Here is an 18,941-nt window from a genome sequence, read left to right on the forward strand (position 1 = left end):
TGCTCTGGCCCCTAATGGAATGAACCGAGTCCTGTCTTCTCAAATCAGGGTAATCCTGCTGAGGTCATTTCTGCCACCTCCTCCTCCCTGCTGTCAGGCAGGGGATTAGAGGAGAGGCCAATGGATTAACGGGTTCATTTTGTCACAACCACCCCCCTCAGACCATCAGCCCCCTCCTGGAGCCTGCTGGTCAGGTGGGGCGGCTCCTCTGTGCACTGTACTCTGTGGGCAGAGAGACCCCCACCCCTGCCAAGCGTTGCAGCCAAGACAAGACAAAGCTGGGGACCCCAGGCTTGCCAGGAAGGCAGAAGGCCTGGGGCTGTCCCAAGGATCTAGGTGACAGGCAGACAGAGCTGGCGGTTGGAGACTGCTCTCTTCTCTCCCTGCCTTCACCCCGAGCCCAGCAGAGACACCATGCCAGGACTCCCCAGGTTCCACTTAGACACCAGCGCCCCCCACAGCAGGAGGCCCTGCCACCAATGGCCAGGGTCCTGGGCCTCCTTGCAGAAGACCGTGGTCATCCTGTGCCTGCTACTCTCCAGTACCTCCCTGTCCCCCACACACGCGCAGACCGAGATTCCTCCGGAAACGTAAGCATCAAGTTCACCCCAACCCTCTAAAATCCTCTGGCCCTTTCCTCCCTTCCTTCCCCCTGTAGAGCTCAATCCTCTGTCCACCTTCCCACCTGGACCTCTAGCTTCCCTCAGGGCTCCCCCTGGGGGTTTCCACTCTCCCTTTCCCTCCCTTCTTCCCACATTCTGCCATTCGGGAGCCCCATCTGCCACTCCTCACACCTGCTGACTTCAGGCAGAACTGAAGTGAGGGTCCTCATTCCTCTGGCTGGCAAGCAGCATCTCAAGCTCCTGCAGGCCCGATGGATGCTCCTTCCAGGATAATCGCTGCCATTACGCCCCTGGCAGTGGGAGATGTGCTAGCTCAAAATGATCGTCGTGGCTCCCCAAGGATTTGTTGGGAAATTTGTGTTTTGACATTCTGAAAGGGTAAGGCAGTTCTAAACCAACAAAATGGCTCATGCAACCGGGAGCTGAGTAAAATTGGACTTTGGTCGCCTTAGTCTTCCCTTCTGCCTCCTTCCAGGCCCCCTTCTATATTCTGTCAATCAGCCCAGCTCCAGAAAAGAATCTGCTCTCAGTCATTTACATTTTGGTATAAAGTTTAATTGCTGTGCAACCTCTCTGAGAGTGTCTAGTTTTCCGTCCTTTGATCAGCTGGTCCTATTAAGAAATGCCGATGTATGTGGGGAGCAGAGAACTCTAGAGTAAAGGGGGCAGCTTGCTCAGTCCATATCTAAGCCCAGCTACTCACGACCAGCAAAATAGGCTACCAGAGCCAGCTGTCAACCTCATTTCTTAACAGAAGTGGAGACAGGGAGGACAAACAATGCACATTATGTCTAGCTTTGTTGAGCAATGGGTTTGAGCAGCCTTGTTTACACTCGATTGTATAACCTCTACTTTTTCTATGCCTAGTACAGCATTAGGTGCTTTATAAATAATATATTTACTCCACACAGCAATGCAATGAGGTGGGTGATAGCTTCCCTATTCTGTACTTGAGGAAATAAGCTCAGAAAGGTTGGATGACCTCCCCAAGTTCACACAGGCAGTAAACGGAAGTGCCAGAATCTAAACTCAAGTCAGCTCGGCCTGTGCTTCACCTGTTGCTGGGCTATAAGACTATCTGTTGCTGAGGGAGATGTTGAGAATAAGTTTCCAGCCCCAGAATACACACCAAAATTGTAGAAGGGGAACTCCAGGAATAGGCTGAGTGCTGAGTAAAGATGGCTGGAATCCAGGTCTTTGTTGAGGAGAATGGCAGACTGGACCATCTACTTAGAAACCTCCACAGTTGGCTGAGATTATTAGCCCTCAAACCTGCCTGTATCTGCACCTGCCCTCTTCCTGGGAGCCGGACCTCTGCCAGGCCCTTGACACAACCCCACCTCTCTCTCCTGCTGAATCCTCTTCCACCCCGATGACATTTCATCTCCCTTGTGTCCAGCTGTGCCCTTGCTTCCTGCTCAGCCCTCAGCCTCCACCACCTGCCCAGGCTTCTACTGCCCTCCCAAAACTGTTCCCATCGAGATCTCCAAAGATCTCTTCCCTGCCCAACCCAGTAGACATTCCTGGCTCCATCTCCCTGGACTCTCTTTTACTTGAATCTCAATGCCTCGACTTCCATTAACATTGTGCTCCTCTGGGACTCCTTGGGCACCTGAGCTGACCTTCTGTCCTCCTCAAGCAATTCTTTCCCTTTGCCTGCCCCCCAGATTGTTGGTGCCTCCCAGGGTTTGTCATCAACTCACAGGTCTTCTCATGCTCCACACTCTCCTTGAGAGAGCCCATATACCTTCAGAATTTCAACTCTACCTATGTACTAATGACTCTCAGCCCTATCTCTACTTGTTAGACTCACATACCATTGCCTGTGGACAGCTCTTTCTAAATATCTTGTGAGGTTTTAAGTTTAAGTTTGTGTCTTCCAAGATATAATGCAATTGGTACCTTCTGGAGTTGTGCAGTGCACAACATATCCTATAGCACTCAGTAGCTTTGCAACAGGAACCTCACATTCTATATATCCCAAGAGACACTCATCACCTTCCACCCTCTCAAACTTGTTCCTCCTGATCTTCTTGATAATTCTCAATAGCACCACCATCAGCTCAACTACCCAAGCTAGAAACCTGAAGTCATTTTTGACCCCTCCAAGCTCTTCTATACTCTCTACCTAGAAATCTCTTTGGCAGGCTAAACTCTCCCAAACTTTTTTTACTTTTCTTTCTTTTCTGTGCTTTTCTTTTCTTTCTTCCCTCCTTTCTTTCTTTCTTTGGGTGACAGGGAGAGTATGAGCAGGGAAGAAGGGCAGAAGGAGAGAGTGAGAATCCTAAGCAGGCTCTACACCCAGCACAGAGCCCAATGTGGGGCTCGAACCCTTGACTGTGAGATCATGAGCTGAAATCAAGAGTTGAATGCTCAACTTACTAAACCACCCAGGTGCCCAAACTCTCCCAAACTTCTAACACTGAACTCAGATCCCACTTGTCCCAAGAAGCCTCCTGGTACCACCACTACCCTCCCCAGCTTTTTGCAGGGCTGGGATCAGCCCTGCAATGGCACCCCTCCCCTTCGAACATGTATTATGCTATCTGTATATGGAGGGGTGTCCTTCTAACTGAGGGTTTTACAAAGATGAGGAAGGACCATGATATGACTGCAGTGCTGTGCACAATGGCTGGCACACAGTAGGACCTTAATAATTATTGGTTGAGTGATTGAATTAATGTGGACCTTGACAGGATCATGAGGGCAAGCTCCTTTTGCTCCATCTGGAGAGGCTCAGACACAGTCCTATGTATTCTCCCCAGGATGCCACCAGCCTACCCAGGTGGCAGGATCTTGGTGCACTTCTGGGGACGGATCAGAGGTCAGGGCTTCTCCACTAGGCTGCCTACACCCAGGGTGAGGGGTTGCTTCCTCACACCCTCCCTGTCTGGCCTGCTTTCTGCCCCACAAAAGCAGCTCAGAGCCTCTTCCTCTGCCCCTGGCCTCATGTTCCCTCTGAAGTTTCAACAGAGGATTTGGCAGCCAGTCGTGACCTTGAGCAGGGCACACTGAAGGGCACAGCCCATTAAGAAGCTGCAGTGGTGCCGGGGCGCCTGTGTAGCTCAAGTCAGTTCAGCATCCAACTCTTGATTTCAGCTCAGGTGATGATCTCAAGGTTCCTGGGATCAGCCCTGCAATGGGTTCTGTGCTAATGGTGCGGAGCCTGCTTGCAATTGTCTCCCTCCCTCCCTCTCTCTCTCTCTCTCTCTCTGCTCCACCTCTGTGCTCGCTCTCACTCTCTCTCTCTCAGAATAAATAAGCATTAAAAAAAAAAAGTTGCAGTGCTACCAAACAGTTCCTGTTTCCACCCTCAGTATCCTCCCCACCCTGGTCTGGGCCTGTCCATAACCTCTTCCCTTTCTCTCCTCTCTGTTCTCCACCCACAAACCAGAACCCTTAGGGGTTTGGGATCAGGCTTTGCTTCCCAGCTCATCTTCCCTGTCCTGAGGGCAGCTGCTGTGCCCCCAAAGGGTCCTCTAGGTCTCCTGCCTGGACCAGGAGGGATGGTAGCTCTTTGCGGGTGTTTCTGGGTGTAGGTGGTGTGTACGTGCATCCATGTATGTATGTGGGCCTCTCTATGTGCTATGTGTGTCTCTGTGTGTGTATCAGCGTGTGTCTGTGTGTGTGTGTGTGTGTGTGTGTGTGTACACGCTGGTGTTCTATGTGCATGCGTGTGTGCATATATGTGTGTGCATATATGTGTCTCCATATCTGTGTGTCTGTGTGGTGCATGTGTATACACATGTACTTTCATTCCCCGGCAGAGTGAAGCTGTGGGCAGACACCTTCGGCAGGGACCTATATGACACTGTGACCAAATACTCGGGCTCTCTCTTGCTGCAGAAGGTCAGTAACCCCCTTCCAGGGAGCTCACAGGGGGCAGTCAGTCAGGGACTTCCTCCTGATGGAGAAGCAGAGTTCTCAAGTCCCCAATGTCCATGCTGTAAGGGGTCTTAGAGATTATCTAATCCATTCACCTCATTTGCAGATGGGGAAACTGAGGCCCGGGGAGGGAATGATTTGCCCAAGTCACAGAGCAAGTCAGTGGAGGCAGTACGGTGGAGTGGCCAAGAGCACAGTGTAGTGTCAGCTCAGATGCCCCAGAGGCTGATGCCAGGATGCTGTTAGAGAGATGGGGGTGTGTGGCTATGAAGAAGAAAAGGGAGAGGGAGCAGGTGTAGGCAGAGTGGGATGCTTGCTTGACTGTGAAGGGGTATGCAGAGGAAGGAGAAAGGGGTAAGTATCCTGCAGGTGCTTGGGCAGTAGAAGGAGATGAGAGGGCCTATGGCCTCTGCAGAGAGAGCTTCCCTTACCTCCAGTTCTCAGGACCTCCAGCCCTGCCGCAGCGCTGCCAAGCACCCACACAGGCCCTCGCTGAGGCCTAGCCCATGCATGGCTCAGGGCGGGAAGCAGTGTCTGATGGACAGGATGTGCACGATCTCCCTCCACTCCTTTATTTTTTAATTGCTTTTTGAGCAGATTGACACCAAGCTTGTCCTCTCACTGGATTATAAACAACCTCATTCTCTCTAATATTTATAACTTCCAGGCTGGTTTTAGTAATAGCCTGCCATCCTTTATTATTACCATTTGCTAAGAGCTTTATATTCACGCTTTAATTCATTAGGTGAGTACGATCTTCACCATTTTCTAAACGTTGCTAAGAGCAAACCCCCAGGGTTTTATGCCTTCGCAAGCCCACGCTGCAGCCCTTTCCTCCGGCCCTGTGGTCCTTGGCTGGCGGGAGTGGGCCGGACCGGAAGTCCTGCGCTCCCTGCAGGCCGCTCCAGCAATGACAACTCAGACCCTTTAAGCTCACTTGGAGCTTCTACATTGCAAAGCACTTTACTCATTTGTGCCTTCCAACCCTGGGTGAGGGAGATACAGCAGTAATTACGTCGCCGTTTTGGGTAAAAGCATTCTAGAGCCTGCTCTAAAGCCATGCAAATGTGACGTTTTGTAGATGAGGAAACTAAGTAACTCGCCTGTCACATGGCCACTAGCTGGCCAAACTGGGTCATTAGACACACGCCAGGTGAAAGATTATCTCCTGCGGGCCCAGAGAGTAGATTTGATCCCAGCTCTCTTAATTCCTAGGCCTACTGGCAGTTCTTTGGGCAACCTGCAGCTGCTGCCAAGCCCTGCCCCAGCAGTGAAAATTTCAGTTCACATGGATGTGAGAAGGGGCCACGCTGATACCAGTAGGTGTCAGGGAAAGATAAACTGATGTCTCACAGTCCCTGTGAGCAGCCCAAGGGAGGCAGCATGACTGCACAAAAAACATGGAATTCTGGGCGCTCTCCAGAATTCCAGGATGAGGTTCTCCATTCACTAGCAGTGTGACCTTGGTCAAGTTTGTTGACCTCTCTGAGCCTCAGTCTACTCCCTTTTAAAGATATTAACCGCAACATCTCCAGAGTTCCTGGAACAGAGAGGACATTTGATAAGAGACAACTATTAATGTTAGTGGGGGAGATTATACAAGAAGGGGAGGGCCTGTCCTTGCCTCTAGTCCAGTCAACAAGACTTCACAGGTGTGAATACACTAGTTGGGAGGTTGGAGGCCACACATAATCATGTACAAGACCACAGGTGCCCATCTCTCCCACTTCCCCTACACAGAAATACAAGGATGTGGAGTCCAGTCTGAGGATCAAGGAGGTGGATGGCTTGGAGCTGGTGAGGAAGTTCTCAGAGGACATGGAAACCATGCTACGCAGGAAGGTGGAGGCTGTCAAGGTACTCCAGGTCCTATGATTTGTGGGGGTTCCACCCCAGCTCCCATGACACCAAAATGACACTCAGTGTTGTGGCCCTGCATCCTCTTTCCCACACCATCCTTTTCCTACCTTATGAGTGTCTGCTTTGTATCCCCATGAGCCTAAAGATCCTTGTAATGGAGAAAATGATGGCAAGTAAGGGGAGCAAGGAGGGGCCTGAGATTTGAGTTCTGCCTTAGGGAACAATGTCCAATACAATAGGATCAACCTACAGTGTTAAGAGGGACTCCGCATCACAACCTCACATTTAGAGACTGGCAAAGAGCAGGTACAGAGTGAGGGCTTAGGAGTCAGCTGCTGAATGAACAGGTGGATGGCTGGATGGCTAGTGGGTGGGAGGGAATATAGCTAGATGGAGAGCTCAAAAAGCGAAGCTCCCTCATCTCCTCTCCCTTCTGTCCTCTCCCCTTTTCTCCTTCCCCTACTCCTCCCCCCACCTTCTCCTCTTCTGTGTGCCAACCCATCCGCCATGGCTCTCAAGTGCTCAGAGGACCATCCAGGCAGCAGAAGTACTTATAGTGCTGGGCCTCATGCACAGGTGATTCCCTCACTGCACATCCACCAAGCCTGGCTTGGCCCTGCTAGAAACAGAATGTGTCCCTTCCCTAGCATGAAGGGACTGCCCTGGTATCTGTGGGGACTTGGCTGCTTGGAGAAACATAGTTCCTGATCCACCCATCCAGACATCTGGCCATCCAAAACCAGTGTTATCCCCAAAAGGACTCCCTTTGGGGAGCCAAGAAAACAAGGAGAGAGGAGATGGAGCTGGGTGGTAGGCTGTGCAGGAGAGGCTGAGGACAGGGGTTAGGGAGAGATCTGGCAGTGCTGACAAAGCAAGCTGCAGCCTGACCAGGGTCCTGCCCGGCTCCCCACATCCCCATCAAAGCCCACTGCCTGGGAAGCATCAGTGTCAAAGTCACTGAGAACTTCTTTCCCACAAGTGACAATTTGCAGCCTCTTTTCTATAGCTTAGGGGCAAGGGATCTCAGCATCAGAGAAGATACTTGGGGACTAGAAAGCCCATCCTGGACAGTAGGGGGACAGTGACCTCACATACAGCCAACGTGGGCAGTAACGCTTGCCTCCTTCCATCTTCAGTGTTGTTTAAAACATCTCTCTGGGCACAGACGTTGGGCCCTTCCATGGGGATGCCCTGTGGAATTTCTTCATCACATCCTAGGACTTGGTGCTTGAATTATTTGACCAAATGTACAGTTATATGAATAGAGACCCAAAGAGGCTTAGTAACTTGCCCCCTAAAAAAGCCAGAATAGGAGCTCAAGTCTTTTTTATTCCCCAGGTTTATTGAGGTATAATTGACAATCAAAAATTATGTATATTTAAGGTGTGCAACCTGATTACCCAATAATATACATATACATTGTGAAATATTCACCTCAACCAAGCCAACCAACATCCATACCTCGCACTTTTCCTTTCTCCCTTCCTCCTTCCCTCCCTTTCTGCCTCCTTGCCTTCCTTCCTTCCTTCCTTCCTTCCTTCCTCCCTTCCTTCCTTCCTTCCTCCCTCCCTTCCTTTATTTATTTATGTGTGATGAGAACACCCAAGATCTACCCTCTTAGCAAACCTCAAGAATGCCAACATTCAAAACTGCCAACTAAAGTCATATTGCTGTACATCAGTTCTCTACAACTTATTTATCTTGCATAACTGAAACTTTATACCCTTTGACCACATCTCCCCATTTTGCCTTTCCCCCATCAGCTCTTGGTAACTGTTTCTATGAGTTTGATTAGTTTAGATTCCACATATAAATGATATACAATATTTGTCTTTCTGTATCTAGCTTATTTCACTTAGCATAATGTCTTTCAAGTTTACCCATGTTGTTGCAAGTAGAACGGTTTTCCTTTAAGGCTGAATAAAGATAGAATAGAGAGAGAGAGAGAGAGAGAGAGATCATGTTGACTAACATTTAGGTTGTTTCCCTATTATTGGTATTATCTTCAGTGAAATGGGAGTGCAGATATCTTTTTGAGATCCTGACTTCATTTACTTTGATATGTACTCAGAAGTGGGATTGCTGGATCATATGATAGTTCTATTTTTAAGTTTTTGGGGGAATGTCTATGCTGTTTTCCATATGGTAGTACCAATTTATATTCCCACCAACAACGCAGGGATTCTCTTTTCTCCGCAGCCTCACCAACACTTGTTATCTTATGTATTTCTAATAACAGCCTTCTAACAGGTATGCAGTGGTATCTCATTTGTGGTTTTGATTTGCATTTCCCTGATGATTTGTGAAATTGAGTACCTTTTCATATATCTGTTGCTCATTTGTATGTCTTCTTTGGGGAACGTCTATTCAGGTCCTTTGACTTTTTTTTTTTTAACATTACTCAGTGCTCATCAAGTTGTACACTCTTAATCCCCTTCACCTATTTTACCCATCCCCCACTCACCTCCCCTCTGGTAACCGTCAATTTGTTTCCTATAGTTAATAGCCTTTTGTTGTTGTTGTTGGTTTCTTTTTTTGTTTGTTTGCTTTGTTTCTGAAATTCCACATATGAGTAAAATCATATGGTATTTGTCTTTCCCTGACTTATATCACTTGGTATTATACCTTCTAAGTCCATCCATGTTGTTGCAAATGGCAAGATTTCATTCTTTTTTATGACTAATATTCCATTGTACATACACCACATCTTCTTTATCTATTCATCTATCAGTGGACACTTGGGTTGCTTCCGTATCTTGGCTATTGTAAGTAATGCTGTAATAAACCTAGGAATGCATATATCATTTTGAATTAGTGTTTTTCTTTTCTTTTCTTTTTTGAGTTCTGGAGGTGGATGGTGGTGATGAATTAGTGTCTTTATTTTCTTTTGGTAAATACCCAGTAGTGGAATTACTAAATCATCTGGTAATTTTATTTTTAATTTTCTGAGGAATCTCCATACTATTTTCCACAATGGCTGCACCAGTTTACACTCCCACCACCAGTGCACAAGAGTTCCCTTCTCGCCACATCCTCATCAGTACTTGTTATTTCTTGTGTTTTTATTTTAGCCATTCTGACAGGTACAAAGATATATCTCATTGTGGTTTTAGTCTGCATTTTCCTGATTATTAGTAATGTTGAGCATCTTTTCATGTGTCTGTTGCCCATCTGTATGTCTTCTTTGGAAAAATGTCTATTCAGTTCTTCTGCCCATTTTTAATTGTATTATTTGGGGTTTTTTTCTGTTGCCTTGTATAAATTCTTTTTATATTTTGGATATTAAACCCTTATCAGATATCATTTGCAAATATCTTCTCCCATTTGGTAGGTTGCCTTTTTGTTTTGTTGATGGTTTCCTTCACTGTGCAAAGCCTTTTATTTTAGTGTGGTCCCAATAGTTTAATTTTGCTTTTGTTTCACTTGCCAGAGACCTATCTAGAAGAATGTTTTTATGGTGAATGTCAAAGAAATTATTCCCTGTGTTTTCTTCTAGGAATTTTATAGTTTCAGGCCTCACATTTAGGTCTTTAATCCATTTTGAGTTTATTTTTGTGTATAATGTAAGTAAGTGGTCCAGTTTCATTCTTTTGCATGTAGCTCTCCAGTTTTGCCAACCATAGGTTCACTCTGTTGATTGTTTCCTTTGCTGTGCAGAAGCTTTCTGGTTTGATGCAATCCCCTTTCTATTTTTGCTTTTTGTCTGGGTTTTGGGTGTCACACGCTCCCCCAAAAGACCAGTGACAAGAAACTTTTTCTCTATGCTTTCTAGTAATTTTATAATTTCAGGTCTTGCATTTAAGTCTTTATTTTGAGTTGATTTTTGTATTTGGTATAAGATAAGGATCCAATTTAATTCTTCTGCATGTGAATATTCAGTTTTCCTAACACCATCTATTGAACAGACTATTTTTTTCACCGTTGTGTGTACTTAGCACCCTTCAAGATCAGTTGTTTTAAATGCTGGATTAGAGGTGCATGTGTATTAAGTGTCTGACTTCAGCTCAGATCATGATCTCACAGTTTGTGAGTTTGAGCTCTGTGTCAGGCAGCCTGGAGCCTACTTTGGAATCTGTGTCTCCCTCTCTCTTTGCCCCTCTCCTGAGCTTATGCGCGCTCTCTCTCTCTACAAAATAAATAAATAAAACATTTAAAAATTTTTTAAATAAATGTATGGATTTATTTCTGGGCTCTCTATTCTCAAATTATTTCATTTGTCTATATGTTTTTTCTGCCAATACCAACTGTTTTGATTATTGTAGTTTTGTAATATATTTTGAAATCAGGAAGTGTGATGCCTCCAGCTTTGTTCTCCTTACCCAACATTGTTTTTGGCTATTCATGGTCTTTTGTGGTTCCACATGAATTTTATGGTGTTTTTTTTTCTGTTTCTGTAAATAATGATATTAGGATTTTGATAGGGGTTGCACTGAATTTGTAGACTGCTTTGAGTAGTATGGACCTTTTAACAATATTAATTCATCCAATCCATAAAAAGGGATCTTTCCATTATCTGTGTCTTCTTTAATTTCCTTACTTCCCATCATGTTCTGTAATGCTGACATCCTTCTTTTAAAAAATTATGGTAAATACACATAATATAAAATTTACTATTTTTACCATTTTAAAATGTACAATCCTGTGGCATTAGATACACTCTATGCATCTATGCAACTCCCATCACCACCGAGTTCTAGAACTTTTCATCACTTCCAGACTGAAGCCCTATACCCATTAAGCAGTCACTCTCACTCCCCAGCTCCCAGAAACCACTAATATGCTTTTTGTCAATAGATTTTCCATTTGAATATTTCACAAAAATGGAATCATATAGTATGTAACTTTCTATATCTGGAATCTTTCACTTAGCTTATTATAGGTCATACAGAATAGCTTCACTGCCCTAAAAAATTGTCTGTTTTCTGCCTATTCATCTCTCCCTCCCCCAAACCTCTGGCTAACACTGATCTTTTTACTGTTCCCATAGTTTTTCTTTTCCATAATGTCATAATGTCACGTAGTTGGAATGCAGCAGGTAACCTTTTCAGACTGGCATCTTTCACTTAATAACATGCATTTAGCTTTTGGCTATTGTGAATAGTGCTGCTACAAACATTTGTGCACAGGTTAGTGTTTGAGTACCTGTTTTCAGTTCTCTTGGGTATATTCTTAGGAGTAGAAATTGTTGAAGACCTACTGGCCTTGTTTTTCCCATTCATTCTCCCCTTTGTGTTTCCATCCTTCAGAATCTGGTAGAGGCTGCTGAGGAGGCTGACCTGAACCATGAATTCAATGAATCGCTGGTGGTGAGTCCTCTCCCAGAGCTGCTGCTGGGAGGGTATGATGACTAATCACTAAACCCCCACCAAGAGCCAGGGTCCCTTGGGTATAAGATACAGAGGGGTGGGGGAAGGTAGACAGTCCAGCACCATCTTTTAATGTGCATAGGATATGTATGACCATATAATAGCTTGATTCTGAAATACTCTCCAGTCTTTTCAGAAGAGATTTATGGACCAGATAGGAGAGAAAATTTTCAAGACTTGGGGGGGGGGGCAGGGGACATAGAGGGACAATCCACCCATTCCATAAACATTTTTTGCCCAACCACCATGTGCTAGCCTCTGGATAGATAAAAAGTCAAGAAGCTCATAGACCAAATAACTCTAGCATGAGGCATATGTAACAAGTCCATGAGAGTTGGTAAACAGAGTTACAAGAATGCAGAAGGGAAGGAGTAGAGGCTCAGAAAGTCCTGCAGACAGGGTGGCATTAGGACCAGCCTCAGGCTGAGTGGGATTTAAACAGGAAAGGCATGGAGAAGCTGAGGGAAAAGACAATACACTGAAATAGGAAAACACAAGATAGAGAAAATTGTGAATGGTCAGTTCTGTATGTCCAGGGGATGGTGAAGTAGAAAGTGACTGTGGACAGATAGGAATCTGGCCTCAACTCAGCCTGGAATGTCACAGACTGAAGGGTTTGAGAAGGGGAGGGACACAGCTGGATTTGTGCTTTAGAAAGCTCTTGTACCAAAATGATTCTTCATCCTGATTTGGGACATCAGTTCATTTAGTCGGCCCTTAAACTGGGTAGGTGCATTCAGTTCACACTGAATTGTATCTAGCTGAACTCCCAACTGCTCTTCATCAGCTTGAATGGCATACCCACTCTTTCTCTGAATTTCCTGTTTGATTAGAACCTGTAAAGTTCTATGGGAAAGGTCCATGAGTTTCCTTTTGTATTGTGCAATTTTGGCCATAGTTGTGGTTTGATTCTTCTGTAATTCGCTAATCTTCAGATATGATATCTAATCTGGTCTGCTGTTGCTTAGTCATCTGATCTTGAAACTTCAGTCTTCGAAGAAGTTTTTTGAAACCCACCATGAGTACCGGAATTAACTTTTCAGGATCAGGGTTATTCACCTTGGCTTGTTCCCAGATAATAGGATCAACACCAGCAGGAGGATAAATGTATGTCAGTTTTTATATATTTGTGAATTCATCTATGGGAGGAGTAAAGGAAATCCAAGAGTATTTAATGATTGTGGTTTTCTTTTCATTCTATAAAGATTTGAAAATATTTTTTATATTATTTTACTTATTTGGAATTTACAGAACACACTTAAGCAATTAGGATATAACAAAACTACATTTTATCATTTTTGCAACTTTTTTGCTTTAAAAAGCAAATCTGTCCTTAGACTTTTTTATTTCTAAAAAAATGATGAAAACTTAAATAAATGCTTGATTGTAAAAAAAGAAAGAAAGAAAGAAAGCTTTTGCAGTCAGCAGTATTGTGGTGTGGGGCAAGACATAGGGTGCCCTGAGGGGGCTGTTCAAGATGTGAACCAGGTGGTGTGGAGGGAGTGGGGTAGGTCTGATCATGGCTCTAAGTGTGGTATTCCAAGTAGACCCTTCAACACTATGTGCTAGAGGCAGAGAGCACACTGCTGGCTCCTCAGAGGGACACAGGGGCCACAGACCCTGCCTCGGGCCCAGGCTGAAGGCTGTTTTCTAAAGAAAGAAGCCTCACCTCTCAGGACCCACCACTCTGGGTTCCTAGGAGCCCTCCTACACTGGAAGAAAATTGATGGTGCCCATGAGGCTGCCCCTGTCTCTTTACTTCACCTTGGACCTCTACCTACCCGTCTCTGGCTCTGATCTGGTCATGCCCACACATGACAAACAAAGTGGAGAACTGAGGCAGTAATCTAGACAACTTACATCAAAAACCAAGTGAATCAACCATGCTCTCCAACTGTCTGGGATCTGTATTTGTCCAAATGTGTAATACAGGTCACTGCCTCAGTTGTCCATGGATGTTGCTTGTATGGATGCTGTCAGCCCGTCTGACCCCACCTCTCACATCTGAGTGCTCTGATCTGTGCCATTTCTCTTTCTCTTTCTCACCTTGTATGTCTCTTGTGTCCACACTGTCTCTGTGCTGCTTTTTTCCCTCCACCCCTAGTTTAACTATTACAACTCTGTCCTGATCAACGAGAGGGATGAGAATGGCAATTACGTGGAGCTGGGGGCTGAGTTTGTCCTTGAATCCAATGCGCACTTCAGCAACCTGATGGTGAACACCTCCATCAGCAGCGTGCAGCTGCCCACGAACGTGTACAACAAAGGTAGCTCCTTTGCCCCACCCCGCAACCTGGCACTCTCTCTTAACAGTTTGTAGTTGTTAGGTGGTACTGGTGAGTTTTAAAGATTTGCCTCCATTTTTCTGAGAAGACTTGAGGAGTCTAATCTGATTCTCCAACCTCCTTGACTGGGGAGAACAAGAAAAAGTATTCTACGCCAGTTTCGGCTGGGAGAAAACTCAGCATTCCTGGATTAGAGGGTGTGAGTGTGGCTCGCCAAATACAACATAGCAGAAAGTTGTAAACAACAGCACTGCAGGCTGCGTGTGTGTTTGGCAGGTGAAAGATGGTCACTGTTTCTTCTGATTTAGTTTCTCTGCAGTTCTTTCTATAATTTCAACTTTTAGACCCAGACATTTTAAATGGAGTCTACATGTCTGAAGCCTTGAACACTGTTTTTGTGGAGAATTTCCAAAGAGACCCGACACTGACATGGCAATATTTTGGCAGCTCCACTGGATTCTTCAGGATCTATCCAGGTAGGGATATCAGGAGGAATCTCCATGGTCTTCTGAGCTTCTCTGGACAAAGGCAATAAAAGACATTGAAGATGGGCCCTGGCACTCAGACCCCCAGTGAATGGACGCCCCTCCTGTCCAAAAGCATCTCCAACCCACATTTTGACACCCTTCACAACATGATAAACACATTTACAATAAATAGCCGTTGAATGAATGAATGAATGAATGAATGAATGAAACTATCAAACACCATGGTAACTAATCACAAAATGCCCACATTAAACTCTTGTCCTATGAAAATCACTGTGGAAAATGTAAAAGAAGATAAAACAATTCTGGATCTTAAGAAGTTTACATTCTAATTGGAGAAATGGAGCATATTCACTTGAAGTTTTCAACAGCAATGCACAAAGTGCCACCAGTTAGTATGTGATTAGTGGCAAACTTAATAGATGGCATGGGAAAAGTCCCTTGTCCATCAATAAAAGTAGAAAACAGAAACATCTACCACAAGGTTTGCAGTTTACTCCAACCCATTTTTGTATTTTAGCACACTGCTGAAAGTCTTGAAGTTGCCCTGTTTTTCTGAGACAGGAAATCAGAAGTCCTAAAAGACCCTTCTGTGTCCCCAGGCTGGAAAAGCTAATTCTTCTGCAGGAAGACACAAGGATCTTAGAACTCACACACAGGGTTTTAGCATGCCCCTGTTTCTCTGCCCAAATCCACAGTCACTTTCTTTCTCTGCTCTCTGCAGCCTCAACAAGCAAGCTCATCCCTCTTCCTTAGAACAGCCCTTAAAATTCTTGAAGACAACTCACATGTCCCTCAGGTCTTCTTCAGGGTCCAATTCCTGCACATTTCTGCCACATCCAGAGACATCAACTTGTGTGCAGACAAAACAGTCCAGATATGGCCCATCAGTCTATGAAGAGGGGAGGGCAACTTCTCACATCCGCACCCACATTTATAGATATATATCAGCCCTCAGGGGCACAGTATTGGGGTGACCATAATCCACGGTCATGGTACACTGTTCTCATGGGTCCATGCAGGCCTATTTCTGTGTTTTTTTTTTTTAATTTTTATTTATAATACAGTGAATGCTTGTATTTACATCACCAATGCAAAAACTAGAATGTTACCAAACCTCTATTTACTTATGTGCTCCTCCTCTGGCCTCTGCCCCTCTGACTTCTCCCTGATTTCACCCCCTTCAACTGACCAGGTAACAACTATTCTCCACTTTGAACTTATCCCTCTATTTGACTTTTTTGGCTCTCTGCTTAGTTTTATATCATTTTTACAAACACACAGACATCTCCCTAAACAATATATTGTTTTGTTTTGCTTGTTTTTAAAATTTATTAAACTGGTTTTGAGTATAGACTTTCAGAGTTTGCTTTTTCATTCAGTATTATACTAACAAGATTCATCTGGGCTGTCACATATGTACTTTGTCATTTTTTTCTATATCATATTCTTGTGGGCCAATATGGCAGTTTATTCATCCTCCTGATCCTATCTGGGTTGTTTGCAGTTTTTTGTTTTTCTTCTCTGTTTTTTTTTTTCCTTTTAAGAACAGTGTTGCTATGAATGTTCTTATACATGTCTCCTGAGACGTATTCTGAGAATTTCTCTTGGGTATGTACCTAGGAATGGAATTGCTAGGTTATGAGATATGTGACTGTTCAACTATGACAAGAAAGTGCAAAATTGTCCTCCAAAATACTTGTACCAATTATATTCCCACCAGTCATGAATAAGAGAGTCTGTTGACCCACATTTTCTGAAATCCTGGGTATTATTAAACATTAAAAGATTTTGTTAATAACCCTTTAGTATAAAATGGTATTTCACTGGTCTGGCATTGCATTTGGCTGATCAGTTGTGAAGCTGAGTATCTCTTTCTTCATATGTCATGTATTGTATGTATTTCTTCTTCTGTGAATGCCTATTATGGCATTTGTCTAATTATCTATTGACTTTTCCAATGTTAATCCATCCTTATTGATATGAAAACATAACTTGATCATAGTAAATTAGTCTTTTGTGCATTGCTGGATTTAGTTTATTAATGATCTTGTTTGGGATTTTTTGCACTCATGAGTGAAATGGTCTTGTAAATTTTTTTCTTATACTGTCTTTGGTTTTCAAAATTATAGTAGCTTCAAAAAATAAACTGGGAAAGTATTCCCTCTTTTTCTGGTTCTTAGAAGTATTTAAATAAGTTAGACTGATCCTTTCCTTGAAAAGTTTGTTAGGATTCATCTATAAAACCATATAGACCTGATGTTTTCTTTATGGGGATATTTTAAATTACCACTTCAATATATTTAATACTTGCAAGACTCATAAGATTTTCTATTTCTTCTTACTTTGGTAAAATTCTTTTTCTTAGAATCCATCCCTTTCATCTGGGTTTTGAAAACTATTTCCAGGAAGCTATTATTCTATCATCTTTTTAATCCCTGCTGTATCTATAATTATGTCCCCTTTTATCTATAGTATTACTCATTTTTTTCTTCATTATCCTGCCACTGATTTCTCTATTTTGTTAGGTAGGAATCATCTTTTGTCTTCGTGGACTGCTCTCTATTGCATCTTTGTTCTCCAAGTCATCTGTTTCAGCTCTGAGCTTATCTCCTCTTTTCCCTTTCCTTGAGTGTGTTCTACTGTTCTTCTTTCTAACTTATTAAATTGGACACTTAGCTTTAATTTTAAGCCTTTCTTTATGTCTAAAATAAGCATTTATGGCAATACCTTGGCCCTAGAAGCTCCACTTTTGCTTCATCTCACAGGTGCAGTTAGTAGTGGTTTTTAAATTTTTTAATCATAGTAAAACACATATAACATAAAATGTGCCACCCTAACTTATAAAATGGAATTATGATTGATATATATTATATTAGTTTCAGGCATACAACATAGTGATTCAATATTTTTATACATTATGAAATGATCACCTAGAAAGGTCTAGTTACCCTCTGTTACTATACAAAGTTATTACAATATTATTGACTATATTCCCTATGTTGTACATTACATACCTGTGACTTATTTATTTTATAATTGGAACTTTGTACCTCTCAATCCCCTTCACCTCTTTTGCCCATTTCCCAACCCCTTCCCTCTGGCAACCAGTTTGTTCTCTGTATCTATGAGTCTTTTTCTGGTTTTTGTTTGTTCATTTGTTTTTAGATTCCACATATATGGTATTTGTTTTTCTCTGACTTATTTCACTTAGCATAATACTCTCTAGCTCCATCCATGTCTTTGCAAATGGCAAGATTTCATTCCTTTTATGGCTGAGTACTATCCTATTGTACATATACACCACATCTTCATTATCCATTCATATATTGATGGACATTTGGGTTGCTTCCATATCTTGACTATTGTGAAGAGTGCTGCAATGAAAATAGGGGTGCATATATCTTTTCAAATTAGCATTTTATTTTCTTCAAATAAGTATCTAGATGTGGAATTGCTGGATTGTATGGTAGTCCTGTTTTTAATTTTTTGAGGAGCCTCCATACTGTCTTCCAGAATAGCTGCACCTATTCACATTCCCTGCCAAGAGTGCATAAGGGTTCCCTTTTCTCCATATTCTTACCAGCACTTGTTATTTCTTGTCTTTTTGATAATGGTTATTCTGGCAGATGTGAGGTGGTATCTTACTGTGGTTTTGATTTGCATTTCCCAGATGATTAGTGATGTTGAGCATCTTTTCATGTGTCTATTGGGCATCTCTTTGGAAAAATGTCTGTTCAAGTCCTCTGCACATTTTTTAATCACGTTGGTTTTTTTGTTGTTGAATTTTATGTGTGTTTTTGATATATTTTGGATATCAACTCCTTATTATATATCACTTGCAAATATCTTCTCTCATTTAATAGGTTGCCTTTTGTTGATGATTTCCTTCACTGAAAATTTTTTTTAGTTTGATGTAGTCCCATTTTTATTCTTATTTTTTTTTATTTTAGAGATAGAAGGACCACAGGTGAGCCCAAGTTGGAGAGAGGGGCAGAGGGAAAGGATGAGGGAGAATTTCCAGTAGGCTCTATGCTCAGTGCAGAGCCCAATGCGGAGCTTGATCCTATGACTCTCGGATCATGACCTGAGCTGAAATCAAGAGTCGGACACTCAACCAACTGAACCACCCAGGTGTCCTGATATAGTCCCGTTTTATTTTTATTTTTGTTGCCTTGCTGAGGAGACCTATCCAAAAAAATATTGTTAAGACTGACGAACTTATTGCCTATGTTTTCTTCTAGGAATTTTATGGTTTTAGGTCTTACATTTAGGTATTGAATTTATTTTGAGTTTATTTTTTTATATGGTGTAAGAAAGTGGTCTGGCTTCATTCTTTTGCACTTATCTGTCCAGCTTTCCCAGCACCATTTATTGAAGAAATCATCTTTTCCCCATTGTATGTTCTTGCTTCCTTTATTGTAGATTAATTAA

General features: G+C 43.2%; 1 protein-coding gene across 1 annotated transcript in view; it reads left to right on the top strand.

Annotated features, from left to right (window-relative positions):
* Positions 1-368: 368 nt before the first annotated feature.
* CACNA2D4 (calcium voltage-gated channel auxiliary subunit alpha2delta 4) overlaps positions 369-18,941 on the top strand; it is a 112,391-nt gene continuing 93,818 nt past the window's right edge. The window contains exons 1-6 of the mRNA XM_042945420.1: positions 369-590; positions 4,391-4,472; positions 6,249-6,365; positions 11,615-11,674; positions 13,839-14,001; positions 14,364-14,495. Of these exons, the coding sequence (XP_042801354.1) occupies positions 415-590; positions 4,391-4,472; positions 6,249-6,365; positions 11,615-11,674; positions 13,839-14,001; positions 14,364-14,495 (730 nt within the window). The 5' untranslated portion in view covers positions 369-414. The remainder of the gene's footprint in view (positions 591-4,390; positions 4,473-6,248; positions 6,366-11,614; positions 11,675-13,838; positions 14,002-14,363; positions 14,496-18,941) is intronic.

This window comes from Panthera leo, chromosome B4 (assembly GCF_018350215.1).
Source record: "Panthera leo isolate Ple1 chromosome B4, P.leo_Ple1_pat1.1, whole genome shotgun sequence".
Taxonomy (NCBI): Eukaryota; Metazoa; Chordata; class Mammalia; order Carnivora; family Felidae; genus Panthera; species Panthera leo.